The 21362-nt window shown below is 35.8% G+C and overlaps 3 protein-coding genes across 3 annotated transcripts; 1 reads left to right on the plus strand and 2 right to left on the minus strand.

The window, feature by feature from the left end:
• The first annotated feature begins 1238 nt into the window (after window positions 1-1238).
• On the plus strand, window positions 1239-4888 carry LOC111798792 (transcription factor bHLH139). Its single transcript, XM_023682125.1, has 5 exons — window positions 1239-1634; window positions 3603-3791; window positions 3875-3940; window positions 4012-4077; window positions 4790-4888. Exons 1-5 carry the CDS (start codon window positions 1239-1241, stop codon window positions 4886-4888), a joined length of 816 nt encoding a protein of 271 aa, XP_023537893.1.
• A 5603-nt stretch (window positions 4889-10491) lies between these two features.
• Window positions 10492-11990, minus strand: LOC111798033 (U-box domain-containing protein 4-like). The gene is made up of 2 exons (XM_023680984.1): window positions 10929-11990; window positions 10492-10723 (listed from the first exon to the last, which is right to left on the minus strand). The coding sequence occupies exons 1-2, from the start codon at window positions 11907-11909 to the stop codon at window positions 10646-10648; spliced, it is 1059 nt and encodes a 352-aa protein (XP_023536752.1). The 5' UTR covers window positions 11910-11990; the 3' UTR covers window positions 10492-10645.
• Window positions 11991-17588: 5598 nt separating this feature from the next.
• Window positions 17589-20003, minus strand: LOC111798966 (F-box/kelch-repeat protein At5g43190). Its single transcript, XM_023682326.1, has 3 exons — window positions 18798-20003; window positions 18481-18587; window positions 17589-17828 (listed from the first exon to the last, which is right to left on the minus strand). Exon 1 carries the CDS (start codon window positions 20001-20003, stop codon window positions 18819-18821), a length of 1185 nt encoding a protein of 394 aa, XP_023538094.1. The 3' UTR covers window positions 17589-17828; window positions 18481-18587; window positions 18798-18818.
• Window positions 20004-21362: the final 1359 nt, after the last annotated feature.

The following is a 21362-nucleotide window of genomic DNA, read 5'->3' on the forward strand; positions in this document are numbered from 1 at the left end:
TACAAAAGATATGAAAAGTGTTTTCTTTTAATGCTAGCCGTTAAGTTATGAAAAGAATAGAGGTATGATTTGCATTATACGTATTTATCAATGAATCGATATTATGTGACCTCATGCATATTGTATGTCACATGTATTGATATGTTTCTCTATTATGATGAGTATAAAGGCGTACGGNCACATTAAACAAATCCAAACAAAATACTTCAAAAATACGGTTTGGTTTTAAGCCGGTACGTAGAGTGTTATGGACTCTTTTTCTTTAAATTGGAGCCTCGGTATAGTCTTCGAAGGAAATATTGAATGCTGGTTGGTGCTCTGACGTCGGTCGAACAAAAATTGATCAGGATCGAAANATTAAAATGCAAACAAATTACATGACGAAAGAAATAGCAATAAAATGGTCAAAAGGAACAAAAAATAATAAAGAGGGCTTCTTTGTTCTTATTCCTCCTCAAATATTCTTTCTTAAATTTCTCAAAATTTTTAATTTTTGTTTTCATCATATTTATATTTTAAAATTCTATTTTAATCGTATGAATTTTGAAGAATATATTGTAATATTGTTTTATATTTTTAATAAAAAAAATTACAAATTACAAATTTCTCGGCCCGGGACAAAGTCCATTTTATTACCTCTTCTCTAGAAATAATGTCTACTTCAGAAATTGCTGTAAAAAAAATAACCGCAGAAATCCAAACATTTATCTATAAGACGCGTTTTAAAGCTTTGAGGGGAAGCTCGAAAGTGAGAATGGATCTGGGTGTGGAAACCTTTCTCTATCATACGCGTTTTAAAGCTTTTCGTTACACTTTCTTTGAAGATATAGAAGAAGGGAGTCAGTGGGTCAATATCCGGCATAAAAAGGGTCAAACCATAACAGACGAGAAGCTAGCCGATCTCATAATTAAAATCGATAGCGTGCATGATGACAAAGAAAGCTTCTCCGTCTCCTTTCTGGTTCGAACCTTGGTCTCAAGTTGGGGTGTCCTAATTTCATTTGGATGGCATCAGAGTGGACTCTTGATAATAAAATACGACAAAAACAAACAAAGCTTAGCTTAAACAATCATTAAACAATCACTAATCAATCATTAATAAAAATTCCCTACAAGTCAAAGTCGGTTATCCCATTGCCATCACAGCATTGAGTATAAATATCACATTTTCTTTCAATCATCCCCAAAACAAAACAAAACAAAACCAAAGATCTTAGCTTTGATTTCTCTTCATAAAAATGGAAGCTTTGGGAGCTTTTACTGATGGGGAATGGGATTCTTTCACTGCCATCTTCTCATCCCTTCAAGAACTCGATCAATCCCTCATCCCCACTGAGCTTCCATTGCCCAACAATGGCGCCTCTGAGCTTCCTAATAATACCTGGTTCTATTCCTTGGACGCTTTTGATCCCAATTTCCAGAGCTCTGTTCAACAGGACATGAGCTGTAGTAGCTGCACCCCTGTTTGGATTGACCAAGTACAAAACTGTCTCGCCGCCACCGCTGAAGCTTGCGACCATGGCAGCCAGCCGCCGCAGCTTGTCGATGGAAATGAACCGATTGCGATGAAAAGAAAAGACAAAAACAGAGAGCTTTCTTCTAATCAGAAGAAGAAAACTCGAATCTCCGGTGATGTAAGCCTTCTTTTTACAAAAAAANTAATTCAAACATAATCCCCACTCCCTAAACATAACCCTTGTGATATGATAACTTTAGCGAGTTGAATCTAAGAACCTCACATCTCGCATGAATATGCAAACTCCTCAATCACAAATATTAAAACCCTAAAATCAAGTTGACTTCATTCTAAATGACTATAACTCTCGAAAATTTAATCTAAATATCTTATTAACAATAAGTTCTTTATATCTAAATTATATAAAATATAAAAAAAAATCCTAAAATAATAAGCAATCCCCCGAAGAAAAATAATATACGAACAACAAACATAATAAATCATATCAAACTTAAATGATTTTAAGCGAGTATATATATATATAAAAATAATGGTTTTTAGTCATGAAATATAAATATTTANTTTATGTAATGTTTTAAATGAATTTTTTCACTTAGTTATATCACGCATATAGTTACATCTCTATTTTATTAAGAAAAATAAGGTAATTACATAGATATAACTTAGGAAAAAAAAAANGTCAGAATATAAAAGAATGTCAGACTCCAACCCCCACGATGTGGGTGACCCCTTACATTCCCCTTTTTTGTTTGTTTTATTTAATTATTAATTATTAATTCCTTTTCCTTTTTTTTTTTCTTTTTTTTTTTTTTAAATATTGTTTTATCCAANTCCGTGTTTAATTTGATATGTCTCACTTTTAACTTAATTCACAGAGAAAATGTCAAAATTCTACGAGACTTCTTATATAAATCTTCCTATCTTCAATTCAAATAAGATAAGCTCTTTCTCGTACTAACTGTCATATAACTGTCTTTTTTTTTTCTCTTTTTTTTTTTGTAGACCATGTTTTTCCAAAAAAGAAAAAAAAAACAATTTCTTTTGAATTTCCTTTGTTGAAATATTGTCAACAAAAACTAGCTGGTATTTACTGTTTATTTTGAGTCTCCTTTTCGCCCGTGATTGAATTAGCTTGTAGTTAAAATTTATTGATCACAAATTCGACAAAGAGAACATACTTGAGTCGGAAATTATTCCAAACTAAATCTGTATTTTTACGACAACTCTCAAAAAATAGATTATGAAAACGTCATTGAACAGAATTCAAACATAATCCCCACTCTCTAAACATAACCCTTGTGATATGATAACTTTAGCGAGTTGAATCTAAGAACCTCACATCTCGCATGAATATGCAAACTCCTCGATCACAAATACTAAAACCCTAAAATCAAGTTGACTTCATTCTAAATGACTATAATCCTCGAAAATTTAATCTAAATATCTTATTAAGAATAAGTTCTTTATATCTAAATTATATAAAATATAAAAAAAAAAATCATAAAATAATAAGCAATCCCCCGAAGAAAAATAATATACGGACAACAAACAACAAACATAATAAATCATATCAAACTTGAATGATTTTAAGCATACAACCGAGTATATATATATATATATAAAAATAATAGTTTTTAGTCACGAAATATAAATATTTAAAAAAGATAATTAGGATGAAAAAAAAGCATGAAAATGAAAGCCGACAAAGAGCGATTTTAACGGTACATTTTTGTCAGAATATAAAAGAATGTCAGACTCCAACCCCCACGATGTGGGTGACCCCTTACATTCCCCTTTTTTGTTTGTTTTATTTAATTATTAATTATTAATTCCTTTTCCCTATTTTTTTTTTTTTAAATATTGTTTTATCCAAACCGAAATTAATCTGTATTTATTGTTATAACAAAATTCAAAGACACCCCACGTTCTTACATTTTTAGATTATAAAACCCTCCTCTTTTAAAAAAATCATCTTTTGCGATGAAAAGAAAAGACAAAAACAGAGAGCTTTCTTCTAATCAGAAGAAGAAAACTCGAATCTCCGGCGATGTAAGCCTTCTTTTTACAAAAAAATTCGTGGGTTTCAATTTTATTCAACATTTTTACAACAATATTTTAAATTTAGGGGCAAAAGAAGAAAACCCAGAAGAAAACAGAGGAAATAGTTGAGGATGCAGGGGTATCAGAAGGACAGAGCTCGAGTTCAGAAGAGGAGGGTCACGGCGGCTCAGCCACCACCTCCGACGGCGGCATGAACGGAAAAAGCAGAGCTAGCAGAGGGTCGGCCACGGATCCACAAAGCCTGTACGCCAGAGTACGCATTTTCTTGTCAATTCTCCTCTGTAAACTCTGTTTTTTTTGCATGAACTCCTATGAAGATTCATTTTTTTGTTGCAGAAACGACGAGAGAGAATTAATGAGCGTTTAAAAATGTTACAGAAACTCGTTCCCAATGGAACCAAGGTGAGGCATCAAATGGGTTTTTTCAGATCTATGAAACAGAGTGAATTGCTGACAGTGTTTTGATTGGGCAGGTTGATATCAGCACCATGCTTGAAGAAGCAGTTCATTATGTCAAGTTCTTGCAGCTCCAAATCAAGGTAAAACGGATTGATTGTTCTTCATTTTCATCGATNAGAAGAAAACTCGAATCTCCGGCGATGTAAGCCTTCTTTTTACAAAAAAATTCGTGGGTTTCAATTTTATTCAACATTTTTACAACAATATTTTAAATTTAGGGGCAAAAGAAGAAAACCCAGAAGAAAACAGAGGAAATAGTTGAGGATGCAGGGGTATCAGAAGGACAGAGCTCGAGTTCAGAAGAGGAGGGTCACGGCGGCTCAGCCACCACCTCCGACGGCGGCATGAACGGAAAAAGCAGAGCTAGCAGAGGGTCGGCCACGGATCCACAAAGCCTGTACGCCAGAGTACGCATTTTCTTGTCAATTCTCCTCTGTAAACTCTGTTTTTTTTGCATGAACTCCTATGAAGATTCATTTTTTTGTTGCAGAAACGACGAGAGAGAATTAATGAGCGTTTAAAAATGTTACAGAAACTCGTTCCCAATGGAACCAAGGTGAGGCATCAAATGGGTTTTTTCAGATCTATGAAACAGAGTGAATTGCTGACAGTGTTTTGATTGGGCAGGTTGATATCAGCACCATGCTTGAAGAAGCAGTTCATTATGTCAAGTTCTTGCAGCTCCAAATCAAGGTAAAACGGATTGATTGTTCTTCATTTTCATCGATGAATATCGGCTAGCGGTGAGCTTAAGCGGTTACATATTTACTAAAACGCTATTGTTTTGTGCAGTTATTGAGCTCAGATGATCTATGGATGTTTGCTCCTTTGGCTTACAATGGAATGGACCTTGGTCTTCACCAGAGCCTCTCTCCGTTTCTATCAAATTGAGACATTTTTTTTATTTCCATTTTTACCCTTGTAATGTTTAATTAACTCAGCTTAATTAAGATTAATACAAATATTTTAATCTGAAGTTTAATAAAATTATGATTATGAGGAGAATCCTCAGAAAAACATTACCTTACCTTCTGTCTGGTTTTATTTACTTATTTCGGCTCCTCGTTTCTGTTAATTTTTAAAACGGATTTAGTATTGCTCGTTGTCATGCGATGTTATGATTTTAACACGCTGATGACGAGCCTTAAGGGAACTCAAGCTTCATTCACATTTTTCACTTGTTTCCGTGGCTTCGTTAGGCCTTAGACGAGATTCTCCTTCACCAACCGAACGCAACTTATACAGAATCTAAACTTATTCGATCACACATATTGCTCGTGCCTACATGTTCAATCGTCTGCGACTTTAGTCGATTTGTCTCTACACTAAGCCTAGTCATTCAGTTTGACGTTGTTTCTTCTCTAGGCTAAGGGCTCTCATGTGTCACATCACATCTTCAGTTATCTTGGTTCCCAACAACACAACCATGCATTGTGATGTCATCCCATGTCTTGGGATAGCTCAATCATATTGGCTTGTTTGTACATGTCTATCATAATCGACCGATGTGTGACTCATGTTATCAGAACATCCCGATCTCCATCCATTTGAGTTCTCATTGGGGCATGAGCTCTCCCATGTCCATGCTAAGTCATTTACAGTTTTTGCATCGGATAGTGGGTGCATATACCAACCTCTCACACATGCGTTGTGGTGCAATGTCGATGTACCCATGCCGTTAGACATTGTCATTGAAAGACTCATTTCAAAGGAAGAAACCCAAGATGTTCATCTTGCAACACTTGCCCTGACACACGTATGTGCCACATGTAGCTCACTTAGGCCATGTCTCTCTATATACTACATTTTGAGGCATTTATGATATTCTTGGAGTAGACATGATTTTGGCGATTGGTCATAACGCCCCATGGAGCGTTCGTTTGGTATTCGATTAACTCCAAATTTGGTGAGCTTTCATCTTTCATATAGATAGTCTTACCTCCAAAATTGCATGCCAAAACTCATATCGAAACTCTAACTTATGAGGTTATGGCCCACAGTCCTATCCGTTCCTCTTCGAGCTTGTCTTCAATACTCATATTGTCTCATTCTCTCCAATTTTATTTAAGACTCAACTTGACTTTAATGCACATTCTTTTCCGTGTATTGGATGGTACACCGTCCTCTTTGGTCGCATCATGGCCCATGTCTGTCTCAGCCTTCACATGATTAGATGGGCACCACTTGAGGGTCGTCATCTTATTGATCCACGTGTGGAGATCACATCTACCCTAGTATGATTGTGACACTCAAAACTCACACTCACTAGACTCCTCGACCCTCACACGGACTTCCGAAGGCCATGTTGATGGATGGATGGATGGATGCATGCCCTTTGTGGTACCATCCTACTCTAAACCACATATACAAATCAAACATTAAAATGATTTAACCCTCCTCTGTTTATTTCTCTCCTCTGTTTCTCCTCTGTTTTTCCCTTTCTTTAATTTCTGTCTTTCAGGTTTCTCAATGGCGGCGATTACCATGGTGGGTTCTAACAGATCGAGGTTGAGAAGGTCTTCGCTGCAATCCTGGGTCAACGGATTCGCCCCTCTCTCTGTCGGCGCTGATGTTCCAGCAGCGGTTCAGGAATTCAGCCGGACTCTGTTCAACATGAGGCCCCCCGACATTTCCCTGTTCGTGTCGAAGGTGCCGGCATCGATGGCTATCTACCTGAGAGACCATCTCGGAGGCCGAAACACCGTGGAGATGCTGGACACCGAAGGCCACCTACCCCATCTCAGTGCCTCTCAGCTACTGGTCCGCAAGCTCCGCCGTGCCCTTTGCCGGTGACTCCGACGTGGCCCCACCGCCGTTACACGATTAACAAAATTGAAGAATTTAATTTTGATTTTGGGAGGGAGGGAAGAAATCAAGTGGCGGAGAATGAGACACGTGGAGGAGTGAATATGTGGAAGTTCGTTAGGCTACGATTTTCCACGTAAAAGGACAAGAATTCCCCACGTGAACATCACGTGATGCCTCTCCTATTTCTTTTTTTCCCCACTTTTTTTTTTCTTTTTCCTTTTTTTTTTGTTTGGTCAAAAAAAAAAAAAAATAGAAATAGATTATTGGATTATATGATATCACAAACCGGTGAGAAATTTGTTTGCATTAGTCACGACGTCGATGACAGAGATTACATTTCTCTTTTACAAATCCATCTCATTTCTTTGCATTAGTTCGGTGGATGTGAGCGTTGTTTCAACGACGGTAGGCGGCGGGGTTTCTTCTTCTTCAGTGACAGTGGTACTTTCTATTATAGTTGAAGCCCAGCACTAGCAGATATTGTCATTTTTGTATTTTTTCTTTCAAGATTCCTTTAACAAATTTTAAAGTGTATGCGAGAGTTTTTCACACCGTTATAAATAATGTTTTGTTCCTCTCTCCAACTGACGTGAGATTTCACTACTACCCCTCTTTGGGGACTAGAGTATTCACTGACACTCATTCCCCTTCAATCGATCTGGGATCTCACAATCCACCCCTTTCAGGGTCGATGTGGGATCTCACAATTCACCTTCTTTACGGTCGATGTGGGATCTCACAATCCATCCCTTTCAGGGTCCAGCGTCCTCACACTTTCTCCAACCGATGTAAGATTTCACAATCACCCCTCTTTAGGCCCAACATCCTCATTGACACTCGTTCCTCTCACCAATCAATATGAAATCTCACATTCTATTTTTCAAATGACAATTGAACTGAAGTCGATACCAAAATCATTTCGGAGCTACACGACTACAAAATTACGAATCCATCTCTTAATTTCAACCGACTAATGTGACGAACGATTCCTTAATCGAGGAGTTCAATCTCTTACCATCCTTAATATAATCAAACCATTAATGAAGGTGGATCAATAACATCACAAGAAATGTTGGATCAATGGAGTTGATGCAGACAAGACATTAAGAATGACCCTCAACCCTAAACCATTCAAAACTTTCCATTTCTTACTTACCAAAACTGGAAACTTTGTTTCCCTTCACATCCGTCTCCAAACCAATCAAAACACAAAAATTTCCGGTAGCCGACCGGCAACTGACCGGCAGGTCGTTGGTCGACGAGAACCCAGCACCGGTTGTCTGAATCGCCGACACAAAATTAATAAAGCATACGAATTATGAGAAAAATAATTAAAAAGCCATTTTAAATGTTTTTTTTAAAGATAATAATAATAATAATAATAATAATAAAAAGGCATTAAATGATGAGGAACCTTCTGTTGTTTGGTTCACAAGGCACACCACACATGTGCCCCATGTGGAGAATATATAGCTAACAATTAACATTTATTCCTAAGTTTGTGGCCAATAATTTTCATTAATCAATAATTCATTTATTTTTCTATAATTTTATAATTTTGATTATGTTTATTTATTTGTTTTGTTAATTATGAAGTGTAATTTCATTTAATAAGATATTTGTGGAGTTTAATTTTTGCATTTAAAATTAAAGTCAATAAAAGAAACAAAACAAGTTCAATATTTAAAATTATAAAATTGTTATAATATGAAAAGCATCAATACTGTCACTTTCCAATTTGCAGACTTTAGAATTATATAAATTAAAAATTATTCCTTTCGTGAAACAAGTCATCCTAANCGATATTTGAGGATTCTATTGTCATGGCTAAGTTTAGAGCATGTCTCTGATACCATATTAGGTATCACGACTCTCCACAATGGTATGATATTGTCCACTTTGAGCATAAGCTCTCATGGTTTTGCTTTGAGATTCTCAAAAGATGTATTTCTTTACTTATAAACACATGATCATTTTCTAAATTAGCGTGGAACTCACTCCCAACAATCCTCAACAAGAATTGGGGTGGAACTGAAAATATAATTTTCGTCTTCCATCCCATTTAGTTAACAAAAATAAATTTCTCTTGAACAGGTCCCACGAGCTTGACCCGACTTAATTTAAGGTTTTAAAAAGCCCCCTCTCTAAAAAAAATATCAAACATAATTATTATAATAATAATAATAATAATAAAATTAAAAAAAAAAGGGNTATATATATATATATATATATCATTTATACTTTCTTTGAAATTTAATAACGTTGTAGGATGAGACGAGAATTGTTATGAATCACGACACTTCACTGTGGTATGATATTGTCTACTTTGAGCATAGCTCTCATGACCTCATACCAATGGAGATTACAGAAAACTCATGATCATTCCCTAAATTAGCCAATGCAGGACTTACTCCTAACAATTCTCAACAATTCTCCTATCGAACAAAGTACACTCAATTCTCAACAATTCTCCTATCGAACAAAGTACACTATAAATCTCTCCCGAGGCTTATGGAGCTTTCGAACAACCTCCCCTTAATCGAGGCTCGACTCTTTTTTCTGAAGCCCTCGAACTAAATACACCATTTGTTCAATATTTGAGAATTCTATTGTCATGGCTAAGTTTAGAGCATGTCTTTGATACCATGTTAGGAATCACGACTCTCCACAATAGTATGATATTGTCCACTTTGAACATAAGCTCTCATGGTTTTATTTTGAGATTCTCAAAAGATGTATTCCTTTACTTATAAACACATGATCATTTTCTAAATTAGCGTGGAACTCACTCCCAACAATCCTTAACAAGAATTGGGGTGGAACTGAAAATATAATTTTCGTCTTCCATCCCATTTAGTTAACAAAAATAAATTTCTCTTGAACAGGTCCCACGAACTTGACCCGACTTAATTTCAGGTTTTAAAAAGCCTCCTCTCTAAAAAAAAAAAAAAATCAAACATAATTATTATTNAAAAAAAAAAAAAAAAGGGCAGGAGTTTGGACGTTGAATTGAATGATTCAGAAAGGGTGAGGTAAAAGTAGCACATCAGCCGTCAAGGTAGGGGTCCTGGATTGCGACATGTCGGCCTCCGTATTGACTCAACGACCTCCACTCACTTACTCAATATACGACACGTCGCGATTGCCATTTACCTTTTCACCCCCCAATTTAATCATCATTCATAAATACCTCCCCCCATGCTACACCTCCTTGTCGGCTATAACTATAATACAAATAAAACGTTAAACACATATTTTTATTCATTTTTTATAATAATTTAATCATTATTTTATTCCTTATTTACTAAATAAAATCCCATTTTCTTCAATTATTGTAGACTCTATTTTTTTTCCATATTTTATTATTTTAATTAAATAATAAAATAAAATGCCCCACAGTCAACACATACAGTATTCTCTCTTTTTTTTTTTTTAAAATAAAAATAAAAATAAAAATAAAAATAAAATCCAATATTCGATTTCTGGGTCGGGCAGGCCACCTCTATTATTAATTTTTTTTTTCCATTTACAGGTATTTAAATATATCAAATAATTTCACAAAAAGAAACCCCAAAATTCGATCGATTTATCACAACAAACATTAAAAAAATAAATAAAANAAAAAGAAACCTCAAAATTCGATCGATTTATCACAACAAACATTAAAAAATAAAAATNATAATTTCACAAAAAGAAACCCCAAAATTCGATCGATTTATCACAACAAACATTAAAAAAATAAATAAAAAAAATTATATATTTACAAGAAAACCTCTCCTCTATTTGTTTTTTTGGGTATGGGGGTCTGCATCGTCATCGTCCACGTGGCCACAACAAAAATTAGACTGACACATCTGAGGTGGTGGCAGCGCAGTTGCCGGATCTTGGTTGCCGTAGAAGCTCTATCAGTTTCTCCGCCTGTCCTCAATTTCACCCACACATAAATACAAATTTTTTTAATTACTACTAATTCTCAATTTAATTCAATTTTTTAAAAAAATTAAANTTTTTTTTTTTTTTTTTTTTTTTTTTAAATTAGGAAAAAATGAAATGCCACGTCAGTTATGCCAATTGGTCGGCCTGAGAATGTCAGAGGCAGGTTTTGGCCGGAATATTATCGTACCTTTTGTCTGGCGCGATTGGTGCCGGACTGTGTCAAGGCAATTAGCGGCGGGATTGCTCCTTCACGGGCTACCATTGTACGGTAAAGGACACTGTCCTCGCAAACCTGCAGCAAAATCACCGCCGCGATCTCCTTTTGTCGCTGTGTTCCGTCTTCCACTAATTCCACTAGTACCGGAATTCCGCCTTCTTCTACCAGCGCCGTCCTCGCCTCTGACAACGATACCAATACGCTCAACACAAACGCCGACTTATCCACCATGTTTGACCCGAAATCCGCCATTAATTCCACTAACGGCCTCATGATTCCCGCTTTTACTGCTCTGATTTTGTTTTCCTTAACCGAGCACAGTGAATACAGAGCCGTCGATGCGTCCTTCTTTCCGCGAAATCCGCCGTTCTCTAACAGATTCACCAAAAGCGGAATCGCTCCACACCGTCCGATTGCAATCTTGTTCTCCTCCATTTGCGATAGCCGTAGTAAAGCACAAGCGGCGTTCTCCTTCGCCGTAGGAGTTCCCGACATCAGCGCTCGAACCAGAGGCTTAATCGCACCAGACGCCGCTATTTGCTCCTTGTTCTCGTCGCACAACGAGAGATTCAAAATCGCCGTCACGCCGTACTCTTGAAGCTGCGGATCCGAACACGATATCAACGAAATCAACGGCCTCACCGCTCCAGCTTTCGCGATCTTCAATCGATTCTCCGGTTTGTTCTTAGCGAGAAGTCTAATCTCCATAGCCGCTTGCTTCTGCTCCTCAATCGAACAGGACTCGAGGTCCATAACCAGTTGGCGAATTAGGTCGTCGGAGTTATCAGAAGCACAAGCAATCAAAAGCCGACGGCCCTGCGACGCCGCCGTGGGAAACTCCCCGGATCTATCACTATTACAGTCGCTAAACGCCCCAGAACTATGACCGTTGGTGAGATCATCAAAGGTCCGGCCCATATAAGTAAAATTAGCGGGACTGTCCGTCCCCATGGCCGGAAACGAATCGGAGTTGTTTGGTGGAAGAAGGAAGAGGAGGCGGGGTGCGGAGGTCGGAGGTTGGAGAGGGGAATCTGGGGAAAGGGGGATTATAAAGGGAAGGGATAAGGGAGAGGGAACACACCTGGAGTGAGGCTCGGGAAGCGGGGCGGAGGTGGGGGACACGTGCGAGAAACGCGTGCAGAGAAGTTAGAAGGTTCGGCATTGGTTGGGGAGGGAAGGGGTGTGGTTTGGGAATTATGGTTAGGGGAATTGGAAGGCGAGCCGGTTTTGTTTTCAATGAAACTTCTTTTCGTTACTTTCAAACCGAACCACCAATCGTAATCCACTGCTACGCTTCCCTATAATTACGGTGCTCCACCGCCTACTTTCTTTTGCCACGTTTACAATACTTCATTTAAATAATAAATCATTTTTTGTTTGGTACCACAATTCATTTTTAAACAATTATTATATTTATTTAAGTAATTTATTATTAATCCATTTTTTAACATTTTTTATTATAATTTTTATTTTTATTATAACATTATATTATATATTATTTAGACTAAAATAGATTTTAAATTAAAAAAAAATCTAAAAAGTACTCTAAAATTTCAAAAATACTTTTTAACTTTCAAAAATTGTTTCAAAAATAATATTAAAAAAGAGGTAACATGTGAGGTGATTTTTGTCTATATATTGACACTAAAAATATAGTACCGTAATTTTTTTTAAACTCTATTTTAAAGTTGAAGGTAGAAATGAAATTTTTTAAAATTTAACCGTATTTTTTATACAAACCATATCATCAAACCATATCATCAATATTTTCATATGTTTATGGATTTGAAAAATCTTTCGGTAAAGTAACATATTAAAAAAAATGTAAATTATGAATAATAAATTTTTTAATTTAAATGCATTGAACACACTGGGATCTCACATTTTGATCTAATTTGTTATATATATAACAAATTACTCTTTAAATAGTATATTTTTCAATTTTAGTAATAATTTAGTTCATAAATTAATTTAGTCTTTCTAATTTGTATCGATTTAATTTCTATTTTAAAAAAATAGTATTAAATTTCATAATTTTTCGGGTAAATTGATTAGAGATTAAATGTATATATTAGAGATTCAATGGTTATACAATTTAAATTATATAAGAAACGACACGTGATGGTTAAGAGAATTGAAGTTACTACATATTCCAACAACGTGTATGCATCCTTAAAACCGAGCAATTCTAACCTAAAACTGCAAATGAGGGAGGACAAAACATAGTAAAAGAACACGTGTTCGACTTACAAAAATAGGTTAAGGGTACATTTGGAAGGTTCAAGAATTAAATATTTAATTTTTAAAAAAACAAAGGGGTCAAGTATTTAATTATGGGGAAAAGAGGAGTTGGGGTTAGGAAATTAATGGACACTTGGACGAAATTCTCCCTTCCTTTATTTTCCTTATTAAAATAATCGCAATTACTTCCACCAATAACGTTTTTATTTTAAATGTCAAAATTATAGAAAATGACATTTAATCATCCCTCCCATTTTTTTATTTTATTTTATTTTAAATTAATTCAATGTCCTCATCTAATCACCCTTATTTTTCCTTTTATTATTTTTTTTTAATAATAATAATTATCCTAAAATCATAATATTGTCCATTCGAATATCTTTTGATTAGCAAATATCCCATTTAATATGAAATTGTTGATCGAATAATAAATTATCGAGCATAGGTTAAGTGGTATGATAGAACATGACAAGTCGATTTAGCTTTCCCAGTTTGATGCTTTTTTCAGACCAAAAAAGAATTTATATTGATAGCGTATTCAAACAATAAGGAATTGTTTCGGTTATTAAAAACCAGACATTTACCTATTTTTGAAGATGTGAGGATTCTTACCATCTGTTGTTGCATGCTATCGGATTTCTAAGCAATAGGAGGATACAACAACTCTTTCCCGTGTCATTCGAGCTTTCACCCTCTTTTTCTCTTGATCTTGATGGTTTCTCTTGTTCGATGATGGAAGTCCTACATCGACTAATTTAGGGAATGATCATGGGTTTATAAGTAAGGAATACTAACTCTATTCGTATGAGGTCTTTTGGGGAAGCCCAAAGCAAAGCCATGAGAGCTTATGTGGACAATATCATACCATTGTGGAGAGTCGTGTTCGTCTAACACCTCTCATATGAAGTTGAAATTGTTCGTTTAAAAATTTTCTGAAAAATTTATCATAATTTTTCTCTGGGTCGAAATTCATTAGAACCTTCCAGATTTGTTCCTTAAATTGTGAATTTATATTCGATGGAATGTTAAGTCGGAGATTTTGGTCTTTTTTTTTTTCTTCTTTTTTTAAAAACACTTTTGTTCCGATATAATATTTGGAGAATATATTAGTTATGAAATATTATAATTTGATTAGTAGTATATTTTATTTTATTCTCACTATTTAATAATTTATATTCTCCTTATTTATAAGTATTAGTTGATAGATTGTATCCTATTTAAACGACACACTTTTCATCCCAATTTTATTTCTCATTCTTAACAAATTTAGAGATATAACGGAAATTAAAAATTCCACATAAGTCAATGACAAAGAAAAGTCCATTTTTCAATATATATATAATAAACTAATTATTATCTTTATTTATCATTTATTATTTTAAAAGATAAATAAAGTACTTTTTAAAACTATATTAAAATTGAAAAATTCAAAGAAATTATAAATTTAGCTTTAACATTTCTAAAAAAAATCTCGTTTTTTAATTTTGTGTCTAATAGCTTATTAGTTAAACGTTCTTTGCTTCAAACAATTTTATGTTGAATGATCTCCTAAAAATTTTCTTAGAATGTATGTGAGTGACAACAGAACGTCTTGAAAAGATCTATGTTAGTCTGTGAGGATAGTCTCAACTCATAGAAGCGAGAAGTAGCTAACGTGATCATGTCGTAGGAGAATGTTAGGACTATCAACGACGGAATCTAGATTTAAAATCATAATCCAAATCTTAAATACGAGTGGTTGGATTGAGTTTGAGATTTTTCCAAATGTTTATGGAAAGATTGAGAAATGGATGATGTTTAGTCAATGGGCTAATGAAGTGGGAAAGCGGTGAGGCTGCCATGTGCCTCTCCATGTGTTACCTTCTACAACCCTTCATTTCTTTTTCTTTCTTTCTTTTCTCTCCATAAATCTACCTCTTAACTCCAATTGTAAATGGTAATCATTGCTAACCAATAATTACACCCATTTAATCCCCTAAACTTTCACGATTAGTACTCGTCTAAACATAATTTGATATCTAATTCAAACTATATATATGAACATATGAACGTTATCATTCCGTAGAGTTTCAGTATCAGCTATCATGAATGGTTTTAGACTCGAATTCAAATTCGAATGAACCAATCGAAATAGGTGTGTAGCGAATGTATAAAAGAAAAAAGAATGGTAATATTTTTGTGTTTGTTTGTATTGTTATTTGGATTATGTTGGGCAGAAAGTGTTGATGAGGTTTAATCAGATGTGAGAATGGAGGAATCTTTGTGGGCCAAAAGTAATGTGGATTTTGTGGATTTTGTGGAAATTGGGTCAATCAATTGGGACAAAGTTTTGGATCTTTATCAAAACAACAACAAAAAAACATGTTCTAATATCAAGATTCTATAAAACTTTTACGAAATTGAAGCTATAAAACATGGTGATTTTGCCAATTTGCTAATAATATTACACGAAAACTGTGTTGGTGTATACTAATCGAGTTGAAAAGATCTTTTGGACCCATTCAAGATTTTGAGTTAGTTGAGTTTGTGAGTCGAGCGAACTCAAATAGAATTCTTGGGTCAACTCTATGTTTTTTTGGGTTGGGTTGTGTTTGTGTTGTCTGGTTGTTTATTTTTTTAATTATTTAAAAGATCTTATTTATTAGACATTCCTTAAGGTGTGGAAACCTAATAGACGCGTTTTAAAGCCGTGAGACTAACGGCGATAGGTAATAGGCCAAAGCATACAATATCTGTTAGCAGTGCCAGACACTAGGTGGTGTGTCAGCGAAGACGCTGGGCGGTTGGAAAGAGGAACAAAGCTTTAAAGCCGTGAGACTGACGGCGATAGGTAATAGGCCAAAGCATACAATATCTGTTAGCAGTGACAGACACTAGGTGGTGTGTCAGCGAAGACGCTGGGCCCTCAAGGAGTAGATTGTGAGATCCCATATCGGTTGGAAAGAGGAACAAAGCATTCCTTATAAGTTGGGCTTTCCCTTTCGAGCATTTGCTAGGGGAAGGTTTCCACACCCTTATAAATGGTGGTTTGTTCTCCTCCCCAACCAATGTGGGACATCACAATCCACCCCCCTTCGGGGCCCTGCGTCCTCGCTGGCACTCTTATCTTCCTCCAATCGATGTGGAACCGCCCCGAAATTCACCCCCCCCTTTGGGCTCCAGCGTCCTTACTGGCACACCGCCTCGTGTCTACCCCCCTTCGGGGAACAGCGAGAAGGCTGGCACATTGTCCGGTGTCTAGCTCTGATACCATTTGTAACGACCCAGATACACCGCTAGCAGATATTATCCTCTTTGGGCTTTCCCTTTCGAGCTCGCCCTCAAGGCTTTTAAAACGCATCTGCTAGGGGAAGGTTTCCACACCCTTATAAATGGTGGGTTGTTCTCCTCCCCAACCAATGTGGGACATCACAATAAAGGTGTGAAAACTCCTCCCTAACAGACACGTTTTAAAATCGTGAGGCTGACAACGATACATAACTAGACAAAGTAGACAATATCTGCTAACAATGAGTTTGGATTATTACAAGCACGGTTGAGTTAGGACAAAAAATATGTTCACCCACAAATTGAATTAAATTTTCGACTTTTAAAAAATTCAAATCATAATTATCTCATAATTTTATTCAAATAAAACCAAACTTATCCTCTACAAAATCTATTAAATCAAGGACTCATTTGACATTTGAAAATATAAAATATATGATAATTAACATTTTATCTAATTGATTAATCAACCTAATTGGAAGAATATTTTCTTATATTCATGATATCAGATTATTTCTTAAATGAAGATTTATAGAAATAATGTATTTGTATCCTTTGTAAGAACTCGTGTTTAAGATTTGGATCAGGATTTGGAATCCAGATGAATCTGGCATTCCCCTTTGTCCACGGGACATTGTTAGGTTACCTACATCTAGTTCTTAAGATTAAGATCGAAGGGTATTCCCATCAACTAACACAACTCCTTCCAACATGTTTTGTTTTCACTCACATGTATCTTAAGAAAATTCCTACGAGGTCGTCTAACATAGAATTGTTCTAAGTAAAGCACGTTTAACCATAGAGTTCTTATTATTGAGCCACTGAAAAGGAACGTACACCTGGTTGGTATAGGTACTGACTTTCAATTCTTTAAGCTTTTCTTAGCTATCCTATTCTCAGAATCTTTCTCATTCGGATGCGGTCTTGGTTTATTTATGTACTCCTCATTTACTCCGATAACACATCCTATTTTGAGAACTCGAGAAAATCGACTATACTTGTTTCGGCCACAAACGTGTTAGTTTATTATCTTGTTTCAGCCACAAACTTCTAACTCATAAGAGATTTTACAACTGACCCAAATGAAAAGCAAATAACTATAAATTAACCAAAAAGCAAAGTTCCATAAATGTTCATAACACAAATACATAATTTCTTTTAATTATATTTGAGAGCATAAACTTCTCCATATTTGCACGTCATAGTATAAACATCTTGATTATATGTAAGAGATTTTCCAATTAACCCATCACTGGCTCAAATTACCAAAAGCAAAGAACTAGAAATTAGCTGATAACATCACCTCGATTGACTTCTAGTCTTTCTGTCGCTTCTATTGCCTCCTCCATCAATGTTTACAATCTGTCGGCAAAACCCAAATAAACTAAAAAATTAGAGAAGAAATAGAATTCATTTGACTACAAATGTGTATCACATCACATAAATATCAAGTTTGAACTTGAAAAAATTGAGTCGAACATGACAACTAATGGACAAAAATTTCCTTTAGTAATTTAGTGGCCGCCTTAGGATTTGAAACTACTTATGAAGTTTGATGAATACAAAGACTATCAATGGCATACCATGTGTCCAGTTTTCCATGCTTTTCATTACTTTTAATTATGAAGTTTGATGAATTCAAAGACTATCAAGGCATCATTGTAATTGTCAATCCTTTTATCATATTCCAAGTTGCCCCTAAAAAATTTCCCTCCCAAATAGTTGACTTTCATTAATTTTCCCATCCACAAAACGTCCTTTCAATTTAATAACAGGAAAAACCATGTGAATTAGTGACCCGCCATTGCCTTCTCTTTCAAAGTGGGGCAATAAATTAAGCATATAAGGAAAACCCAATCGCAGGCTGCTGCCGCTTTAAAGACAAATAATATGGCTCATTTTTGCCGTTGTTGCATTGATGGCATATTGAATTGAATTGAACTGAACCCACCCTTTTCACATTCACAACATTCTTACAGTGTATAAATGGATAGATTATGAAAGTAAGACTAACCTTTTGGTTTGTAGTTCATTGGTTATGTACAAGGCTGCAAACATGTGATTGACCTTTTGACTCTGAATACCACAAATTGAACTCCCAGCTCCCAAGTCAAAATATTTCTGGGAAGTCAAACAGCAATTACCATCAGATGGAACCATCAAAATAAACAGAGAACTAATCCGTTAAGAATATAAAGGCTTTTGAATAAAGGATTGCTAAATGGGCAGATTCAAGAAACGTATAGAAGTTCCTTTGAAGCATTTTTTCATACACATGACAGACTGACCAAAGCAAGAACGAAATTGGGAATAGAACAAAGCAATCTGAACCTGAATCAGAGGGGAAACAAGTCAGGCAGATGCGTACAATTCAGGCACAAATGAGAACCATCTGAAACCACAGCTCCATCTTTCCGGTAGAGAAGGGCATTTGGGAAGCCAATGCCATGTTCTCCTGCTCAATTTGTAATACAAAATCTCCGGCCAAGTGTGGCAACAAAGACAGATGGTTCCCTGATGCCAAAAGCAATAAACGTGCTTGTAATTGTGGTAACAAATCGACATGAACTTCTTACAAATCATCTGCGGCACATTTTCAATTTCCACCCAATTTCTCTGTTCTGAAAACTCCCATAGCTTCAAGCTCCTTGAAATCCCATTCCTACCAATTCCACCGATCATATACAATTTCCTATCTCCATCGCTCACTAATCTAACAAACGTAAGATCCTCGGGCATTACGATATCGGTTTCCTCCCACTCGCCATTTTCCAAATCGAAGGTAACAATAGAAAATGGTTCTGGCGTAACAAAATACAAACGGGCATTATAGCAAGCAGCTTCTTGGCGATGATTATCCCCGTGAATCGGCGCGAAATTGTCGAATCTTCGCCAAGAATGATCCCTGGAATCGAAGACCAAAGCGGAAACAGGAGACGAGCCGGAGAAGAGTGTGAAAATTTTGTACCCTAGGGGCACGGAAACCAACGTCAGCAACTCGAATGCGAATGGATGATACGGGAATTCGATCAGTCTGGAGGATTTGGTCAAGAGATTGCAAACAACGAAGGAGCAAGAATTTCGAAGAGAGAAGCAAACGAGGCCGTTGGCAGTAGAAACAAGAGCAGTAGAAGGAATGCCAGAAGGAAGCGAAACGGAAACAGAGAGCGGCAAGCTCCGCCAAGTTCCGAGAGCAGAATCGTACAGAGGTAACTGACGAAAACATTGCGGATGCGCCAGCAAGAGGAAGGAGGAGAAAGAGGAATCAGAATGCTTAGAGACGAAAGAAGGAGAATACAAGAGAGAATCAAAATGCTTACAAGTCGATCTTAGGTTAAAACAGGTTCTGAGAGGGAGAAAAGAGAGTACGTGATCAAGAAGTTCCGGTGGAAGTCGGCTCCAGATGCCGGGATCCATTTCCGGCGACGTGGAGCCTGCCGGAGAAGAAGGAACGTCCTTGGGCTTGGCGGTGACGACGGAGAGTCCACTGAGCTTGGAGAGATATTTGAAGCTCCTGGATTTTTCTCTAATTTTCATATCTGAAATTCTGAAGAACATGACGAAGAGGTATAATGGCGCGTCCTTTTTATATGTCATTCGACGGCAAAATTAGTACATAACGACAAAACATTTTAAATTATCACAATAATTATTTCTTAAAATTATTTTTTTTTTCCTTTGTCTATCTTTTATTATTTATAATTTTATAATTTGTTTTAGTTATTAAATATCTTAGTTAAATACCCAATATTAAAAATCTTATTTAAATTTTATAGAAAGGTGGATTAAACTATTATAATTCCATCTAAGAGTTTATCCCCAAAAAAAAAAAAAAAATCCAATAATTCTGGCGTTTTTTTTTTTTTTTGTTCTTTCTATTATTCTATTTGATTTCGGGATAGACTAATAAAATTAATGTAATAAGTGAAGTCGTTGTTGATCCATTAGTTCAGACATCAGACTGCTCGTGTCTGCCTCCATAACCACATAGGCTCACCTAATTGTGATGCAACTCAAGTCCCCACGTCCGCTCTTTTCTCCAACTTTTTAATGAATAATTTAATATCTTACTTAATCCTCGGGTTTATATAACCTTGATTTAATAAAACAAAAAAATACTTGAATTTAAGCTTATGAGGTAGTTAGGCTCACTGTTGTGTATAATTTATATGGTATGTGCACCCTCATGCATGATCGACCAAGACTTATATGATTATTTGTATGTTTATATAAGACATGACGATCTATAAATAATTTATGAACTATAATGGAAAGACTGTGTAACGACCCATGCTCATGATTCAGATTAGGATTCGAAATCCAAATTCGACACCAACTAATCCCGACATTCTTCTGCATATCCCACGACATGGTAGCATTACGAGTGAAGACTATCATCACATACTAACACGAGTCCTTCCAAGATGCAGCATGTTGGTATGGATAATAACCTTTAATTCTTCTAAATTTTTTTCAGTCATTTTATCATCAAGATCGCTCTCGTTTATACATAGTTTTTGGTTCATTCATGTACCGCTCACTAAAAATAATGAAAAATACATTAAATGGCTAAAACATCGATTAAGTCAACCAATGGATAAGTAAGATGTTTGAATCTGAATGGTATTAAGTCAATGAATTGTGAGGAGTAGAATAAGCATACTCGATATGAAGGTTGAACAAAACGTGCAATGGCAATGGCTACACATTCATATGGTCTTTATTTTTATGCAACTAGTGGAATTCAGGAGTAATGGAGCTTGGTCTTTCACTATAAACTCCATTAGAATATCACAACTTGCTAGCTTCTGGCCCTCTCTCAGACCCTAAATGCATGCCCACAACGCTGCTTGGCTGGCCTCTGCCCCCTCTAATTAATACACCAACTGATCTTCC

Source organism: Cucurbita pepo, chromosome LG07 (genome assembly GCF_002806865.2).
Source record: "Cucurbita pepo subsp. pepo cultivar mu-cu-16 chromosome LG07, ASM280686v2, whole genome shotgun sequence".
Lineage (NCBI taxonomy): Eukaryota > Viridiplantae > Streptophyta > Magnoliopsida > Cucurbitales > Cucurbitaceae > Cucurbita > Cucurbita pepo.